This window comes from Sinohyriopsis cumingii, chromosome 3 (genome assembly GCF_028554795.1).
Source record: "Sinohyriopsis cumingii isolate HCF-2022 chromosome 3, ASM2855479v2, whole genome shotgun sequence".
Classification (NCBI taxonomy): domain Eukaryota; kingdom Metazoa; phylum Mollusca; class Bivalvia; order Unionida; family Unionidae; genus Sinohyriopsis; species Sinohyriopsis cumingii.
The window spans coordinates 56141321-56159634 of record NC_142963.1 but is presented as its reverse complement, the minus strand read 5'-3'; the positions used below and the strand labels follow the sequence as shown (position 1 = coordinate 56159634).

The following is an 18314-nucleotide window of genomic DNA, read 5'->3' as shown; positions in this document are numbered from 1 at the left end:
ATGTTTGTACCCTTGCTATTATACACCACAATATACAGTAGTCCCCCTCTTATAAGGCCACCCCTAATGCAGCAGGGAAGTGGCCTTATAATGTGGGTGGCCTTTCTAGAGGGGGATGACAAATGCGAATGGTAAATACATATGAAGAAAGTCACAAGTATATTTAATTTTAAATATTTAATATTTTCATTAAAAAATCACATGCATGGTGTGAAATAAATGTAAAACAAACTGTGTCATCATTTTCAAAAGAATTCTATGAATAACCATTGATACAGTTTTAAAACTGTCTTTATAATTATGTTACAGTTCACATCATTTGTCACTTTATTGGTAACAGTCTATAAAACAAACCATTCTCGTCACATTAAAAATATCCTTGCTGTCATATCCCCTGCATATATCGTTTAGTCTTTTGTTCCAATCTTCAACAACTTTATTATTAACATCAGCTGATTCTCCACTAAGGACAGAACACTTAATATTGTGTCGCAGTTGAAATCTGTGCAACCATCCGTTACTTGCGGTAAAATCGTCATATCCCAATTCAACTGACAAAATTGTTGCTTTTTCTTGTCATTCAAATCAGGAAACAAACGCCTCCTGGCTAAAACAACCTTCCTTTCTCCGTCCATTTCACCTTCCCACTTCTGCAGAATTGTTTCATTATCTTTCTCGATATTGTTTATCCGAGTCTTCCCGACATGAGTTTTCTGCAAGGATCCTCGACGACTCCCCTCCCCCCCATGTCAGTTGAATTACTTTCACTTTCTCCTCTAAACTGAGAATTTTTATTTTCCTCGATGACATGTTGATCTTTCTGCAGTAAACTATTCATATTGCCAACTGCAATACTGATAAAACAATTTTGTATGCATCTGAACAAATTGCCGTGTGTTTTCAAAGGAAGTGATCTTGTCACGTGATTCGTTAGTCGCAGTCTGGTACCCTATTGTTTTTATACATTTCTTTACACTAAGTGATAGAAGCCAAAATGGCTTCGATATGTACAATTAACATCACTCAGATTTGACTTCGCGGCTGTTAGGATTTGTAATTTTGACAGTTATTGTCAGTAGTAATAGCCACTAATTATCAAAGTGAACAAGCTCAACATCTTACTAAGGGAAGCCATAAAGGCTATGAAACCCTCCTGCTGACTTGTGTATTGTACATCGATACTGCCACTTCTCAGCCGTTACTACTGTTCAATAATTGTAATTTTAACAATTATCAGTGACTAAACCGGACATCTTATGATAACACAGCAGTAAGGCTAATTGGATTACATGTACGTACCCTTTTGTATGGATTAAAATTTGAGTCTTTCTCGGTTTCTATGGAATAAATTTGGCTTCTCATGAGGCATAAATGATATAATATTAACCTTAGTGGTAAATGTACTTCACTCAACACTTCTTTCAGTAACGAAAACCTGACATCGGGGAAACAGAAATCGGATTACTTAACATATGTTATGTATAAAATACTGGTTCTGGATACATATTCAAATAAAATGCGGCCGCTTGTTAGGGGTAAATTTTATATTATTGCTCTAATATGCTGGCCGCTGGTCGCGTTAGCCGGGTGCCTTTCGCGATGGGTACTTTTGAACACAAACTCGTCGGTGCCAATGGATTCTGGCCGTAAGGAGCGGGTGGCCGCTGGTCAGGGGGGCCGTTCAAGAGGGGGACTACTGTAACATGGTTCCTGCTCCTCATAAGTACACTGGTCCACTTGCTATGAGGCACCACATAATAACATGGTTCCTGCTATAACACCCATATGTTGGTCCCATTGCTATGAGGCACCACAGTATAACATGGTTCCTGCTTTAACACTAGTAAGTACATTGGTCCCCTTAAAATGAGGCAGCACAATATAACATGGTTCCTGCTATAACACTAGTAAATACATTGGTCTCCTTGCTGAGATTCAGCACAATGTAAGATGGTTCCTGCTATAACACTGGTAAGTACATTGGTCCCATTGATGTGAGGCACCACAATATAACATGTTCTTGCTATAACAAGGGAAAGATCGTGGATCCTTACTTGGATGATAGACCTACTTGATGACAGACCTACTTGATGACAGACATACTTGATGACAGACATACTTGATGACAGACCTACATGATGACAGACCAACTTGATGACAGACATACTTGATGACAGACATACTTGATGACAGACATACTTGATGACAGACCTACATGATGACAGACCAACTTGATGACAGACATACTTGATGACAGACCTACATGATGACAGACATACTTGATGACAGACATACTTGATGACAGACCTACATGATGACAGACATACTTGATGACAGACATACTTGATGACAGACCTACATGATGACAGACCAACTTGATGACAGACATACTTGATGACAGACATACTTGATGACAGACATAGAGAAAATGTAGCACTGAATAAGAATGAGAGAAAAAGAAGTTTGATGGAGGAAGTGTCTGTAATAAAAGCAAAGAAAAGAAGTGCAGTAGAGGTTGTTAGAGCTGTTGAAAACATTTAAACATGGGTTTTGAACATTCTTGAAAAATTCTTAAATTTTCTAACTGTTAAGCTGTATGAACCCTGTACTGTGCTCATGCCATATTCAAATTCAAGGTCACAACATGGTATAATTTATTGAATTCTGTTTACTTGCCAGGACTATAACATTTGAAACAAATGAATATAATTTCTGGATTTTAAAAAAAAACTTGATAATACATCATACTTATAAAGTATGTCCTATAAAACAGTCATGCCCCATACATCAGAGGTCACATCAAGGGCAAATGTTAATTCTGTAACCTGTTTCTTGACTTGACTGTAACTTTTATATGACAAGAGGTAGGAGATCATTTAAAAAAACTTGACCCAGATATAAATCATGATGTAGATAATTTAGTAAAACTTCACTCATATAAATCATGACTAGATCATCTTTCATACACCACAGTCATGCCTGTTAAGTCAGAGAGGAAGGTCATGGGGGTGGGGCTTGTGATTTTTTTTCCTTGTTACTCCTTGAGATATTTTGATGAAACTTTTACATAGGTATATATTGTGATTAAATATTGTTTTAAATTCCTTGGGCATATTCCCAGTTTGGTGTTAGACAGTTTTTCATTCAAGAGGTAAATGTAAAACAGGTAGAAAATTGTAATGTTGTGTCCTGTTTCTTTTGTGTTAAGTCTGTGTGTATACAGGATATATGCTGATGAAATTTTATCCACATGATAACTAAACATTGCCTCACATAATTCATGTACAAATGATCGCAACAGAAATGTCACATGAAGGGTGTACAGTGTTTGGGTTGCATTATTCTTGTTGTATCTTCATATAGATGACACACTGTGTTCAACACTTTTAATAACAATGACAATTTACTTTCTTGTTTTTCAGATCTCAGGAATATAATAGCATGAATTTGATGATAGTGGGTCAGTTCAAAATTGGGAAAACATCTTTACTAGAGCAACTCAGGAAAAAAGGGAATACATTATCAAAGAGCACAGTAAGAGAAATAAGTTCACTTGTTTTCTTTGTTTTTTTTCATTGCTTAACAAGTTAACAACAAACTCCAACCTATGGTGAATTCATAGCCCAGGAAACTGCTCTGGTGGCCTAAGTGGTTAGAGTTTTATGCCTCAGATGTGGGAGGTCATGGGTTCAAATCCTGGTTGAGTCATGTCAAAGACTTAATGAAAATGGTACTGGTAGCTGTCTCATTTGGTATCCAGCATTAAGAGGTTAGTGTTAGAACTGGTTGGCCTGATGTCAGGATAATCTGACTGGGTGGGACATAATGTCATATGAATGCGGCATGATGCCCCAGTCCTAGACATCACTATAAACTGCCACACTGCAGACATCATGGCAATATGATTAAAATTGTTAAAGCTATTTGAAAAATCTAAACACACACACACAGCTACGGAACATACTGACCTTGCGTATCTGTTGTTTTCAGTTCTCTCTAATACTTTGGCAGATGCATGGGAAAGTAATGCTGCAACATCTACCAAGTTTTCAAAAATCATCTACATGGTTTACAATAACTTGTGCCATTTAAATGAAACTATAAGAAACTCAACCTTTCCCACCCATCCACTGTACCTCTCATCAGCTTGCAAGTGTTCAATTTCGTCTTCCATATCTTATTATGACAGAGTTCACTTTGTAAGACATGTCTTTGTTGAGTATGTCTGAAAAGTTTAGTAGAAACGACCCTGTGATCAATTTGTTGTTTTTCCCATCTGCTGTTTACATGTTCATGATGAAAAAATAAGTAATCCAACCATATGTACTGTCTGGACATGCTTTTTGATTGCTTTTGTATGATCAAGAGTGTCTTACAAACTTGAAATGATTATTCATTAAAATAAAATGTTTCTGATTGAAGGTTCTGTTAACAAATGTGTTTCAAAGGTAGTTAATGTAGTTTATGGGAATTTTTTATCAGCATTATCAGTAAATCAACCAGATGTGTAATGTACACTACAACCAATTTTTCCTGTCATGCCATATTTGAGGTGTTAATCATATATACTCTAAGAAACAATTAACAGAAAATCCTATTAAACAGTCTTCATATACATACCTATCAGAATTTTGTTTAATATATTACATACCCGTTTAATATTATGGTTGATATGAAGTTCAATATGAATGTTCAAGACTTAAGCCCATATTACATGCCCAGACTGGCACTGTTTAGGTGCTTCACTGATGTCATTTCCTTAGATTTTTTAAATAAATTCAATGAAGCAAACATTTGTGAATGCCATGTAAACTCCATTCACACTGTAGATTTAGAAAGTGCTCTGAGATTGTAAAAGAGAGTGCACATAATAAATGCAAACCCACATTTTTGTTTTCTTTCAAATATGGTGAATGAATACATCTCTGCCTGACAACCTCTCTGCTACTCCTCTTATAATACTTGGAGGATTGCCATGATACTTTATACATACATTCATCCCAATGTCCAGTTGCTCCTAAATGAAGACCACTCCAGTGGCCTAGTGGTTAGAGCATCCGCCTCAGATGCAGGATGTCGTGGGTTTGATCCTCGATGAGTTATACCAAAGACTTACAGAAATGGTACTAACAGCTGCCTCGCTTGGCGCTCAGTATTAAGAGGTTAGTGTTAGGACTGGTTGGCCTGGTGTCAGGATAATTTGACTGGGTGGGACACCATGCTATGTGTCTGTGGCATGATGCCCCAGTGCTAGACATCACTAGAAACTGCCACACTGCAGACATGGTAGCGATATGACTGAAAAATTGTTAAAGCTACGTTAAAAATCTAAATCACACACACACACACACACACTCCTAAACAAAAATGGTGTGTCTATCCCATATAGTTACCACAGTGACCATCTTGCAAATCTTTTTATTGGTATGCTTCCTGGATGGATGGTCTTATCAAAATGAGGTTTTCACCTAGAGACTTTTTATGATGTCGAGTTGGGCCTTAATTAAGATGGTGCTGATCTGATATACAATATAGCTGCCATGGCAGCCATCTTGGAAACCTTTTTATCCTTACTTTTTTGCTTATGGTATCTAGATGATCATAAATAAAAATGATGCCAATCTGATTGCTGATTGAAAATCTTGTCAAACTGACATGAGGTTGCCACCAAAGACTTCCTGTGATGTCGAGTTGGTTCTAAATGAAAATAAATGGTGATGTTCATGCATCCAGGTCCAGTTGTTACCACTCAAGACTATCAGAAATGGTTTAAACTGTCATGTTATAAGTAAGGAACAATAGCCAGATTGCAACATGCATATGCTAGACCCTGAGGCTAATTATTCGCTTCATAAATGTTGCAAGTGTAAGCCGACATCAAAAAGACGGGTGGGAATCCAGTTGTATATAACAGGGCCATAGGAACTTGTTACTGGTGCCTTATTCTGCTGCGTGCAATTCACAGGTAAGTGGCATGAATTGCCGGTGTTGGCTCAAAGGAATATCAAGTGGGGGTCGTAAATCCACCCTTGACAGACTGCGGGGGAGCGGGTAATGTCTGCTAATTATGTAAACCATGGGTGAATCGACATCCACTCGGAATTGAGCAAGGCATGTCCACCATTGGAATCGCAAGTTTAAATCTAGTGTCTTGAAACTAAATGTCAGTAGTCACTAAACCATCTTGCAGGAATTACATAACGAAGTTATAAGCTACTCCGATGTCATTCGAAATTGGCGGGAAACATTGTTGTTCTGCGAATTGCAAAAGAGCTTCGGAAAGGAAGCTTTTAGGGACCGGAGGAGCTGAGAGACAGAGAAGGGAAATACCCTGGTGCAGTTGGTCCTGAGTCTCTGGGAGACCAGAAAAGAATAGAATGGAAGTGGAGGAAGTTGAAGGGTGCAAGCTGTGGTTGTTGGACTGAAGGTCTACTGGGTACCAGTCAAGAAATACTACAGATGAGTAGAAACACAGGACAGAAGGAAAATCTATCACACTAAGTCAGATGATGTAATAGGCCATCACTTGGTCCAGTGAAAGATGAGTGATAGGGTTTTGAATATTGAATTTCATTTGAGGAAGGACTATCTGTAATTGAATGGCATTAAATTTGTTGTTTATTTGAATTTCACCTTTGTGTATTCAGTAATTTAACTGTCGGCATCGCTGGTGGGGGGGGACTCGGAGCTTTGCATCTCTATCACTACTTCAATTTCTAACAAAAATGAGCCAGGGTAGGTCTTCTGTAATAAATAAAGATAATACTGGGAGCACCCCACCCCAACCTAAGGTAGTCTATGACGAGACCTTTTACATAAACAATAAAATGTTAAAATGAAGGAATAGTCTTATCTTGAGTTCCTGATGTTCTTTTTGCCAATTTTCATCAGTCTCTTCAATTGACTTTTAGAACATGGGATACCATTTTTTATCAAATAAAGCCATGTACATTTTTTTATGCTTCAGAGACAATTAACATTTGAAAAAAATACTTTGTATGGTTTAGAACTGCTAATTGGACATCAGTTTTTTTATGTTTATATTGTTAGAACATATGGATGTTCCTGTTGTTAGAACTTCTGGATGTTTATGCTGTTGGAATTTTTGGATGTTTATATTGTTAAGAACTGCTGATTGGGCATCTTTTTCATGCGAGCCATGAAAACTTTGATGAAAAGACAAACCAGTTGGAAATGAAAATAATAACATATACAAAACTAAATTAAATATCTGCTTGTATTATGAAAATGGTTTTGTAGAAGATTTTTATCACATGTCTGCATATCCATATAAATTTGTAATTGCTGTTCACTTTTTATGCTTGTTCAGCATTTTTTAAATGTTATCTTTGTTTCTATTTCTAACAGCATTTTGTTGAAAGGATGGGAAACCAGAAGGGAGGAAACAAAACGAAGAAAGGAGAAATGCTATCCACAGTTGGAATAGATATTAACGACCTTACACTGGATGGCAAGCATGGGAAGGTTCACCTTAGGACTTGGGACTTTGGTGGACAGGTATTTTCACAGTAGATGCGGAAGCTTGACTACTATACCAATCTTTGATTCCTTGATTTTGATGTTTGATGGCCATGACATTTGACAATCTTACCCATTTTTCCAGCTCATTCAAATATGATATAATAACATGAAACTTCACAGTTATGCTTTTAACCCATTTCTCAGTACAATTGTTTACATTGATTTCTTGTTTTTTTGAACAACAGAATAAATTGACAAATTGAGTTTTATTTGGTTCACCTGAAGAATTTTGTATTAATACAACCCATGTAGATTCAGAAAAATCGCAAACCAATAAACTTGGCCCCCAAAATTTCTAATTCATTGCATGTGCTAGGAAATGATTGGATAATATAATTGCTGAGCAAATGGGGGTACTTGTTGTATTATCAACTCTATCCCAGCCAAAGCAGATCTGAGCAGTAAGATTTTTTATTGTCATAAACCTTAATATCTAGATAATCAGTACTAATTATCCGTGGCTGTTTTTACATTCAATGAATGCCAGCTTTTGTCATTTTGGCTTGAATTTTGAAAAAGAGAAACATACTAAATGAAATCTACCAGTAAGTGATCTCTTAGTTTTGTGTGGACTATGTCTTTGTGATGGAACTCTAACTGTCATCGAAGTCATGTCCAATTTAGACACTTTGAATTAATTTTATACCAACATTTAAAACACTTGACATATGTACCAAAAATGAAACAGATCTTTATTTAGAAATTTGGGGTAGAAAATTAATTATAGTAAATGTCATAAATGTCATATATGCACAATTACTAATCTTTAATTAAATATAAATTATTGTTTTACAATATGATACTAATTTTGTTTAACCAAAGTCTATTTAATCTTGATCACTGAATGCTATGCATTTTAACTGTCATGTTGAAACTTCCAAAGGAAAATGATGGATTACTATATACTTTTACAATGTTGGCCAGGTTCTAAACTTGGCCAGGAAAAGAGCACATAGAGTCTAATCATCACAGTGTACAAATTTGTTTATGAACATGCATAGCTTTCATTGTGACACCACAGTGCACAACATTCAACTTTGCTGTATGTACTTCTCAAGACACGTAAATAATGATAAGATAGGATAATAATTCTTTATTTCAGACTACATAGTCCATATATCTAAATTAAAATATAGATATAAAGTAAAAACATTGTAAACGTAAAAGAACATATATATCATACATACAAGTATACAGATCTACAAAAAATAACTGTGCCCTGCATTCTTAAGAATGAAATTAAGTGGCACATTTAAAGTGTAATTTATTCCATCTGCTAATAATTTGAGAATTTAAATGAATGTCATAGTTCCAAAGAGATTTCAATATACAGTTCTTACTATTAGATATTCTTGTCATCACTGAGAATACATACTTTCTCATTACTTCATCAAAACTGAATACATTACAATGTACAAACATGCTGGAGGCACTGTTCCACCTAGGAAGACCTAATAGAAAACGAAGACTATTATTATAACCAATAACTAGTTTTCTTTTCATACATTCACTAAAGTTTGTCCACAGAGGAGCATAATACAAAGTGCAGCTATAAGATTTGAACAATCTAATTTTGATATTCAATGAATAATTCTTAAATTTACGTATAAGCATGTTTGTTCGAGCACACAAAAATTGGTAATGTCTCATCATATCTTCATTATCTGACCAACTGGATTTCAAAATATTACCCAAATACGTATAATTGTTGACATATGTAAGAGCATTGCCGTTAAGATGTACAGGGGGAGGTAATGGTCATTTGAAAGAAGTCGGCTGAAAGACCATGCATACTGATTTTTTTTGTATTATAGTTGATATCATTCTCCAGTGTTCACATATCTTTAATAATTTCCTTAAACCCATGATAGAAGGACTTATCAATGGCATATCATCAGCAAAACTAAAATACTAAAATTGTTAAGAAACAACACATTTGGTGGCAGATGTAACCCCATGTAACACTGACCCAGCTTACGATTTGACACGTAAATATATATATATATATATATATATATATATATATATATATATATATATATATATATATATATATATATATATTAAAGAACAAAGGGGATAGAATACCCCCCTGCCTCACACCATTGGTTACATGGAAAACGCTGGATATTACACTTCCCCATTGACATAATACAACTGTTTGCCATACCAATTAACTAAAATATGAACTATATAAACAGGTATTTTAATATCAGTCAACTAATAACCTTCCAAAGGAACATGGATATATGAGGATCAAACTAAAGTCAAAAATTGCAGTGTAAAGGTATGTAGAGTCAAATTTTAAAAACTGACACACATTACTAAAATAATTGGTACTGAATGTCTGGATGGCATGTGTGACTTTTACTATGTAACATGCATCATCCTGGAAAAAATTTAAATTTGACATTTCTGATTCAGGCTTTAAAATTTAATATTCGTTCCACATTTTCAGAAAGAGTACTATGCAACACACCAGTATTTTTTGAGCCCACGCTCACTGTACCTTGTTGTGTGGAATCTAAAAGATGGCTACCCTGGAGTAGACGATCTCCGTCAATGGCTTGTCAATATACAGGTAATGGATAGTTTACACATGACATAATGAGCTTTTTTAATTTCATCTCTTGAAATCACAGTCTGCCATCTTATTCGTCATCCTTTCTTTAGGAACATACTGCATAGATTGATTTCATGAAATGTTTAATGATTTCAAAGTCATGAAATGTTTAATGATTTTCAAGACATGAAATGTCTGATGATTTTCAAGGCATGAAATGTTTAATGATTTCCGTGTCATATCGTACACAGTATTATGATTAAAATATATTTCTGTTGCCAGATTCTTAAATATGTTGTAAAATACTGGTCTTTGAAATAAATATGTTATGAAGGCAGGTTGACCACTAAAATCATAGCTACTTTTGCCAGGGGAGGCAAATCTGTATTAATACTAATATATACTAATCTTGTTCCTCCTCTTTGTCACTGCATTATTTTCATACTTTCTTTCGATCACATTTTAGGAAGAAAAAAGATAATTTGTTATTATAAAAGGTCAATGCACAAAATTAAAATAGGCATAGGCCACAATTACCGTTTGTATCCACTCAAAATTTGTGTTGTTGCCTTTAAGATATACCAATAGATTACATAGTAGTATAGTTGTAGAAATATATAAAATCCATCTGACTACTGAAATAATCATGTTTTGCATTTTATAATATGGAGTAAAAGCCAACTTCAAAGAATAGTTGCTGATCACAAACTTGCCGGTAATGTTTAATAATGATGCTAAACATTCTTATTCAAGGCATTGATGTGTAATAACTTTGTTCTTCAACATTCATCTCCATGATTGTACCGAACTCATATGTATAGAGTTCTTTACCTATGCATATTAGCCTAATAGATTCTCCCATGGCAGTGTTCAAAGGATTTGACATTGCATCTTCCTAGTCATTCTGAGCCAGTTATGTGAAATGGTGGTGACTTATCTTTGACCACCTTACTTTTTAATTGACTCCATGATAATCAGCTATAATATACTGTTTATGTAGACTACATGCTTTGGATTTCTGTATGGTGGTAAAAAAAAATTGTATGTTTGAAAAAAAGACAACCATGTCATGGGTTTGGGAATCAAAATTGTGTTTTTTGTGTGACACATCTTGTTATGGCAGGTATGCCTTTTTACTGCATGGTAGGTATAGCTTTTCTATAGTACGTGCAGTTTCATATTTTTTATATTACCGCACATTAAAATATCACTTTATGTGATTCTGATTGATCCAAATCAGTCCATGAAATTACTGTGTAGTATTGGCTGTGATTGTGGGAAAACTTTTTTAACCCTGTCTTCAGAAATGTTTTGGCTTCAATGAACATCTTTGGCAGCGGCCATTTTTCAGTTTGACTTGTGAAAGGGTATTGGGGAAAAAATTGTCTTGTGTGTTTCAATATGGCTAATTGTGGGCCACAGGGGTTTGTTATTGATGTATCACATAACATGTCATGAAAAGTGGCTAAAAGCACAAGACAAAAAAAACAGCAACAACATATAAAACTATGGGTATTGCTTGTGTGGGGTGGGGGTTGAGGGAGGCAGTAAATCTGTAGCATGGATTCCACCCCATATACAAGTGTGGTTTAAATGTTAACTTATAGATGTAAATAAACTCACCTCTGTTTACAGAAGAATTTGGACATAAACCAGTCTCCAAAATGACAGAAATTTATCCTATCACTGCATATTTATGTGGTAAATATGTGATGCAGTTCTGAGTCAAAATGAAATTTGTTTGCATATTCTGTAGTCTACTGTTCCAAATCAAACACTAATTATCCGATCACAAATATATAACAGTGAATATGAGAATTTCTTCATCCAATAAACGTTCTTTCACATGAATATCGCAATATCAATGTAATGTTTAGTTGTGAAAGAAGCACTTTAAGGTTACGAAAACATGGATTGTCAACTGTACTGGTAGTGCATCAACTAATGTCACATCACATACATTGGACATTCTGCATTGAAAAATGATTTTGTCTGTGTCAGATGTTCTGTTTATTTGGAAGGGTGCTTGTTTTTTGATCTATAGTTTGTAAGAAAAGTATAATCTACTTTTAAACATCAATACTAGGTCAACTTTGTTTGGGACTATTTTTTTATGCATAACAAATAAAATGAGCAGCATCTGCCAAAATCAATGAAATTATTCATTCTTCTTTCCATCTGAATAATTTCCACTGAAATTAAAACTGTGATTAAAAGATTTCAATTGGGTAATTATTTAATATTAAATTTTTGAAACTTGTTGAAAAATCTCCAGCTTTTGCTTCCAAGACTCAAAAAAGCTGGATATTATTCAACCTGTTTCATAAATTCAGTATTAAGTCATTATCCATTTGAGATCCTCTATATCTGCACCTAGACTGACATTTGGACCACACACACACAGAAGTCTCTTTTAGGCAGAAGGTTTTTCAGTTGTGAATTCATGAAAATGATTTTTGTGGATAGGTATCCATTATGTTTATGTATCCTTTAACTTAGATTCCAGTAGATTATGACTCAATCAATTTGCCAATTTTGTTCAACTGATCTGTTAATAAAATTAAATAGGCAAATGCCTCAGGTGCACCTGTCATCATAGTGGGGACTCACCTGGATGAAGTCAAGAAGAAAAAGGGTCAAAAGTGCACATATTCAGAGGACTGGGAAGCAACAATGACACAAAGAATCCATGAGAAGTACATAACTGCTGAGCCGGAGAAGTCTGGACTTCCATATATCATTGATGTCATCAATGTAAGCTGTGTCGGTGCAGGAATAAACATTGATATTCTTGTGAAGAAGTTTTATGATACAGTCTTTGAGCTTCGACATCCAGGTAGATTTTTTGATTTCAGTATTTGTAATATTTATTGAATCAGAATACTGATGTACTGTGTGGATAATTATAATTCAGATACCTATAACTGGCACCTTTTGTCAATGGCTGCCTGTCACATCCAGCAAAATTTTGATGATTCCATCTCATTTGTTTAAATGATTATTCCTCTTTAATAGTTATCTCCCTTAGTCAACCAGAAACTCAATCTACAGTGTGGCGGGTGAAGAGAGAGTACACTTTCTCATGCCATTTGTTTACATGTTACAGGTGAATCCAGCAACTTAATCTGACAATTGAAACCATAATTTTTCACAAGTCTTGTACAGTCAAACTTGTCTACAGCAGTCACCCATGGGAAATGTCAAATGTGGCCTTTGTAGACAGGTGGCCTCTGAAGGCAGGTTCAGCTTTCAAACTTGGTTCATGAGAAATTTATGTATTATGAACTAAATTGTATTAGCATTATTATTACCAGTATTATCATTTTTATTATTTCACATGAATTGTAATTAGCAGTAATAGTATTTTACCATGATTCATATATTTAGTTTAGTTATGTAGCAAAAGAAATAAATTAATAATTTAAGTTCCACACAAGGATACTCTATCCTAACTCTCATCCATCATGTACATTAAATAATAACTAGGCCTTGAAAAATTCACTGATTTTTGAGTGTTTTGTGCATATTTCCCTCCCCATTTACGTTACTGATTGAAGCTTACTTTTTGTCAGGGCAGTTGGTATAATTATGCATAAAAACAGCTGTTCACACTTTAAACAGTTGATGGATTAAGATGTTGCTCAAGCACACAGAGGTAAAAAGACAGCCAGCTTTTGTTGCTACCTTTGATGGTTAGGTTATGAAAAGAAGATTCCTGGGGCTATTGTTAGTAGCACCAAAACTGCAAGTGATATCACTAGTGTAGTGTACCTCTAATCATAGATTACATGTTGTTTTTTTTCTCCATCAGAGGAGATAGCTTTGATTCAAAATCTTAAAATAACAGTAAAAGCTTGAGTTCTTTTCTAAGCCGACATGTTGACACCTTTGAGTTTCACTGGAAACCAATAAGTACCATTGAAATATGAAATGTTTAGTATCCATTTACCTTTAGGTATCAAGCAAAAGACGTTTAATTTGCATACTTGAAGTGGTCTCTACTGATTCATGCCTGTGACAGCTAAAGGCAGGATGAAACCACTGCTTGGCTAATAAACATGTGGCTACAGACCAACAAAGGCAGGATTAAACCACTGTTTAATAAACACATGGATGCTGACCATGGATTATAGGTGTCTGCTGATTACATGACATTTATATAGGAAATTTGCCTGGGGTGGATGGGTGGATTAGAATGGCTATTGTGACCACTGAACTAGGTGACCATTAATACAGGTGTTACTGTATTTTTAAACAAAAATTATTTTGTCACAGTAACTAAATTCTATTTCTGCTATTTCAAACCCATTTGTTTTGGCTGTCACAAAGCCATGTAACAAAGTAGGGGTGTAGAGGATTCATAAAATCATAATTTGAGAGTATTGTTTCAATAGATACTGAAATTTTGTTATTTCTTTAAAATTGGTTTATAATTTCATCCAGAACAGAACCTGTTCAGAATGAATTCAGTGTCAGTGATCTTTTGGTTGTAACATAGTGCTGTACATGTTCAAATGTTAATATATTATATTACTTGGGATTGTCCGTGGGTATGTGGTTTTATTTTCTTTTTAATTTATTACCTCTGTCTTTTCACAAAAAAGTATCAATGTAGTATCCATGTTTTGTCTCACTTTCCCTTCCACTCTATAACTTTACAGTCATTTGAGATTAAGGTATGAAACTTTGTGTATTTATAGGACATCACTAAAAGGTGTATCAGGTACTATCTTCAAGTCAGGGTCACTCAATGAGTTTGCTTGTTCTGTTTTCTTTTTAGTTTAAGTTTGTTATCGCTATTCTTGCTAAACTAAGGTGCTTCAAGGATTACCATGGAGTGCTTTACAGACACATTTATCCCAAGGGTCTGGTTGAAAATAAATGAAAATGGTGCTGCTCAGACATTCATTATGACCACTACAGAAGGCATTTAAAAAATATTGCAGTCACAACTACTCCAGAATGGAAGGCTGTATTATAATGGCATTTTCACTAGAAGACTTCTTATGATGCATAGTTAGTCCATTTACAATATGTAAAAGTCCATAGCAATCAATAATTTTCATCTGGAATTTTCTTGATGACAGTAAAGGTGCTGAGCTTTCAATAATCAAGCTTGAATAGACTTTGGTTCAACAGAATTAGTACTATATTTTTAAACAACAGTTTCTATTTAAGATGAGTAAGGAGCTAAATGACCTGTATGATTTTTATCATTGCTGGAAAGTCTTTTTTAACATTGGGTTTTCACCCAGAGACTTTGTATGATGTCTGGCTAGTGCTAAATGAAAATGGTATTAGTCTGACATCTAATCTGGGCACTATGGCAGCCATCTTGAAAATATTGATATTGTTACTTGTCATAATTGGAAAGTCACATTAATATGGTGTTTTCACCAGAAGACTAATTATAATATCTATTTGGTCCTGAATTGAAAATGGTTTTGATTTAACCTCATATCTGACTGCTACAAAGAGCATATTGAAAATCTTGTCACAAATACTCCTGATTGGATGGTCATATCAACATGGACTTTTTACTAGGAATCTTCTAATGGTGTTTGTTTCTACTTAAATTAAAATGGTGCTGATATTGCATCCACTACGGCTACCACAGTGGCTAATTTGAAATTCATTGCATTGAAGTGATAGTTTCAGCATTCAGCAGTTAAGAAGACAAAATGGTCTTATCTTAAATTTCTGGAATTATTTTCAGTCATTAGAGAATCAGACCCTTACATTTCCATACCCAGTTCACTTAATGTTGGGAAAATCACATCAAGACACTTCATGACTTGGTGTCAAGAAACAGGACATATTATTATTATTATTATTATTATTATTATATTTAGCAGAGGTAGTAGTAGTAGTAGATCAAGTAACAAACAACAAGGTGCTTGAACATGCCAAGATTCCCAGCATGGTCACACTCTTCCACCAACATCACATCAGATGGCTGGGTCATGTACATCAGATGGATGATGGACAGATCCCAAATACCTTCTTTATTCAACACTTGCCTCTGGCAAAAAGGTTGATCAGAAGGCCACATCTTCACTTCAAGGAGGTCTGCAAGCGTGACATGAAAGCCCTTGACATTGATGTTAACACCTGGGAAGAGCTTGCTCTAGACAGGTCCAGCTGGTGACACTTTGATCACTGGTCTGAAAGCCGGCAAGGACAAGCTACAATTGCTAGCTGATGAAAAGCAATCTCAGAGGAAGAAGAAGCAGCTTCAACCCACACCAGACTCAACCTTCAAGTGCAGCAAGGACTGCCACTCCTGTGTTGGGCTACATAGAGACAGCAGACTCAACCTTCAAGTGCAGTAAGGACTGCCACTCCCGTGTTGGGCTACATAGCCACAGCAGACTCAACCTTCAAGTGCCACTCCTGTGTTGGGCTACATAGAGACAGCAGACTCAACCTTCAAGTGCAGTAAGGACTGCCACTCCTGTGTTGGGCTACATAGCCACAGCAGACTCAACCTTCAAGTGCAGTAAAGACTGCCACTCCTGTGTTGGGCTACATAGAGACAGCAGACTCAACCTTCAAGTGCAGTAAGGACTGCCACTCCCGTGTTGGGCTACACAGCCACAGCAGACTCAACCTTCAAGGACTGCCACTCCCATGTTGGGCTACATAGCCATAGCAGAATCTGCACAACCACCAACTGGGACATCTCTCATGGGCGCATTTCCATCGTCTCTCGAGACTAACAGATGTCAACAATAGTAGTAGTAGTAGTAAGCTTTACCCAGTTCAGTGCATATTTGGAATATATTACTCATGTTCTTACCATGTACCATTCCTTGGGTAATGTTCTTGGATGGAGCCAAAGAAAGTATGATACCTTTTTGTTTATGTTTTTTTTAAAAAAAAAATGAATTTCTGTTTCTTCATCCAGTTTTTACTTAGTCTGAAAATATATAACAACATATACTTCCCTAGTTTCTGTTGTATTCCTGCCTTGGGTATTGACCTTGGGTATTGACCTATGTTGGCACTATAGGCTTGACATATTAAGAGCTCATCTAGGGAGAATTTCATGTATTTCATAAAACAGTTCTTATTACTCTAGCTAACAAAATGTATTTATTTTCACTGGATTCCACAGTATTTCAAATCTAGAGGTATTTATGATATAATGTATGTACTTTGTATTACGAAGAATAATGATCGTACACAGTTCATGTTTTGAATATGTTGGCCAGAGGACCGAGGGATGTCTTGGAACCCTTATGTTTAAACTCTTCCATTTTTTGCACTGGCATACTATTTATAAACCCTTGTGTTCAAACTCTTCCATTCTTTGCACTTGACAAACTGTTTATAAACCTATGGGCTCAAACTCTTCCATTCTTTATACTTCTTCAGTCTTTGCAATTAGTAAACTATTTATAAACCTTGGGCATCTAGCTATTTCATTCCTTGCACTTAGCAGCTTGTTTATAAACTCTTTTGCTCAAACTCTTATAGCTTTTGCACTGGCAATCTGATTGTGTACCCTTTTGCTGACATTCTTAATTTTTTGCACTTATCATTTTATTTATGATCCTTATAAACATGACTGTTGTATATATGATATTATATTGAAGCAAAAAGGAGATAATGGGATGTTGGATTAGTAAGATCTGACTTAATTTGTTATACATTTCAGCACGGAGATCAGAGAAGCTCCTGGGTCATAAGGTCCCAAAGAAGTATGTAATGCTGCAAAAATGTATACAGAAACTGGCAAAAGAGCGCCTGAGTCAAAACAAAGAACCTGTATTGAACTCTGACACTTATGTGTAAGACCATCGCTACATTATCCATGTTTTATGTTATCCATTTGTATTTTTTTCATTGTCCCCTATTTTGACAAGAAGAGATGTTAGTGTTTATTGGTAGGTTGTCCTTACAGACGGAGCACCTGAAGATTGTAGTATCATATAACATCCTTGGGCAAATACTCCTGTACCCTTGTTTAAGGCCCTTAACGTCAGTTTGTATATGGCTGTCAGTATCCAAAGGGCAGTTAACCCATGATGTGCTGGTTATCCTAAATTGGAAAGTGGAGAACATAAGTTACTTTGTAACTTGGAATAGTCTCTGCACTTAACCTTACGTACTTCTTGTAGATCAAATCAAACTGCAAACAACAAGGACCCTAATCTGCCATAGCATAATGCACCTGCAGACCAGTGTTTATGTTGTTTGTTCTACT

General features: G+C 35.4%; 1 protein-coding gene across 2 annotated transcripts in view; it reads left to right on the top strand.

The window, feature by feature from the left end:
* The window catches only part of LOC149802891 (leucine-rich repeat serine/threonine-protein kinase 1-like), a 148005-nt gene that overhangs the window by 47814 nt on the left and 81877 nt on the right, over positions 1-18314 (top strand). For both annotated transcript variants that reach the window (XM_089952359.1, XM_089952360.1), the window contains exons 12-16: positions 3423-3534; positions 7369-7518; positions 10001-10123; positions 12674-12941; positions 17766-17898. In XM_089952359.1, coding sequence (XP_089808485.1) covers positions 3423-3534; positions 7369-7518; positions 10001-10123; positions 12674-12941; positions 17766-17898 — 786 coding nt within the window. The remainder of the gene's footprint in view (positions 1-3422; positions 3535-7368; positions 7519-10000; positions 10124-12673; positions 12942-17765; positions 17899-18314) is intronic.